We start from the raw sequence: 2,075 nt of genomic DNA, 5'->3' as shown, positions 1-2,075 counted from the left end.
GCGTCCATTCTTAGTTGGCCACCCGGTACTTACTTTGCTATAAATATGAAAATCGTAAATTATACAGAATGTTCAAAATTATTTCGTATTTTAGAAAGTTTAGCGTAGAAAACTTTCTAAAATATAAAATAATTTTTCTTTGTTTTTTTAAATTAACACCCTGTATACTATTTTTTCAATAGACGGAGAATAAAAAAATAAACATTTTTTGTATTTAGAGTATTTCAAAATTTTTTAATAATTTCGCAGATATTTGCGGTTTTATATTTCATATGGCATTTTCCACAGTAAATTTTTATCAAAGCCACCCAATGATTTTTCTTTCGTATTTTAACATTGAAAGTGTCATATGAAATAATACTGCGTGTATCTGCGAAACCGTTAAAAATTTTGAAATACTCTAAATACAAAAAATGTTCATTTTTGAACTATGATGATTAAATGTTATGATTTGTAGGATGTTTTTTTTTTATTTTCTGTAAAACAGTATGGAAATTTTGAAAAGTATAAACGAGATTAACCCTTCTAGAATAAGCAAATTTTTTTACGAAAAATGCATTTTTTGAAAATGTCAATAATAAAAAAGTTTTTCCTTTTGTAAAGACAATCCAGAACATACTGTAGTAATAACAGAAATAAGGCCCCTCACATTTTCATGTAGGTTTTTGTTTTTTGACGGAAGTAGGTACCTATATTGTCATACAACTATTATTTATTTACAAAAGCGCTACCTTACAAGTTATATTTTTTAATATCATGGGCTTTTACTGGAGGAATCATCTTGATTTACTTCAGAACTGCTAGATTCCTCCAAATTTAAATTCGATACTTTTAAGTCAACTGGCACTTCAACACCATCAATCTTAGCAGCAATTTCTGCATACTTCTTAGCTCTATATGCTTTTTTGGCTTCTTCTAAAAGTATATTATGAATAAGATTTTTATTTGAGGTGTTGTCAGGAAGTAGAGGTGGATAAGGATTGCCTCTCAGTTCGAGTACAGCTTTTTCATCCTCAGGACCTACAAATTAAGATTAATTGCGAACAGTTGAACACATATTTACTATAAATAACAGAAAACATTGCAGGATACACCAAAAAACTAAACACAAACACTTTCTGTTGTACTACGTATACTGTGTGTCAAAATATTAAATTCAATTTGTATCTTGAATGAGAATATATTAACCTGGATATGGTCGTGGAGCTCTTAACAATCGAGTGTATGAAATGTTGTAGTTCTCATATCTGGGCGCTAATACTTTGAATAGTTTATGAACAAGTTGTTTTTCTACAAGCCAATAATCTGCCATTTCCATTGTGGTTCTATGCGTATCTCCATAACGAATTGCATCTGATATCAACTAAAAAGCAATTTGTACCTCAAGTACGTTTTAAAAAACCATACTATATTCATTACCCTTTCAGCGTACATTCTTGCCTCGTCCGCTCTAGGGTAATTTAATTCTAATCTCTCATGTTTTATGAGCGCTGTTACAGTTTTTCTTAGTTTATCTAATCGGCCTTCTGGACCCTTGGGGTTTCTAAATTTGCGTAATCTAGGATTCACCCTAGTTTTTAATTGAGACACCAACTTGGATACTTCTGCTTGATTCATCGTTACTTAAATATTTGTATTTAATTTGATAAATAAAAATGAATAAAATTTTAGAACATTGGCAACAAATTTTTGTAGGTTAACTACTAACCACAGATCATTGCCACAGATAATTCAACTATAAACAACCACTAACCATAGAGCAATCTAAAAAAACCGCGTCAAAAATGGCCGCGTAAAAAACCTAACGCAAAAAATATTTTTTGAGGTAAAAAGCGTAGTTTTTGTACATTAATAAAACTACCTTTGAAAATATTGTTCAAGAATAGGCGTTAAATATATTTTAATTTATTTCATTAGATTTATTGTTTTTTTCAAAGATGTATTCTTTATGTTTATGTTTAATGTTCAATCGAAATTTTTACTGATACAAGTCTGAAATAACCCGAAACAACCAAAAATATATGCCTAAGGGATATGGAATGCCATATTTGATTTTTATTATTTTATTTTACATT

At 29.3% G+C, this 2,075-nt stretch overlaps 1 protein-coding gene across 1 annotated transcript; it reads right to left on the bottom strand.

Moving 5' to 3' along the window:
* Positions 1–690: 690 nt before the first annotated feature.
* LOC115878955 (39S ribosomal protein L17, mitochondrial-like) lies at positions 691–1,728 on the bottom strand. Its single transcript, XM_030895561.1, has 3 exons — positions 1,420–1,728; positions 1,189–1,363; positions 691–1,020 (listed from the first exon to the last, which is right to left on the bottom strand). The coding sequence occupies exons 1-3, from the start codon at positions 1,615–1,617 to the stop codon at positions 755–757; spliced, it is 639 nt and encodes a 212-aa protein (XP_030751421.1). The 5' UTR covers positions 1,618–1,728; the 3' UTR covers positions 691–754.
* Between the last annotated feature and the right edge of the window lie 347 nt (positions 1,729–2,075).

The sequence above is a fragment of the Sitophilus oryzae genome, unplaced genomic scaffold (genome assembly GCF_002938485.1).
Source record: "Sitophilus oryzae breed Bouriz unplaced genomic scaffold, Soryzae_2.0 scaffold_1548_pilon_pilon, whole genome shotgun sequence".
In the NCBI taxonomy this organism is placed as follows: Eukaryota; Metazoa; Arthropoda; class Insecta; order Coleoptera; family Curculionidae; genus Sitophilus; species Sitophilus oryzae.
The sequence above is the reverse complement of the archived record's forward strand: the minus strand, read 5'-3'. Positions and strand labels throughout refer to the sequence as shown.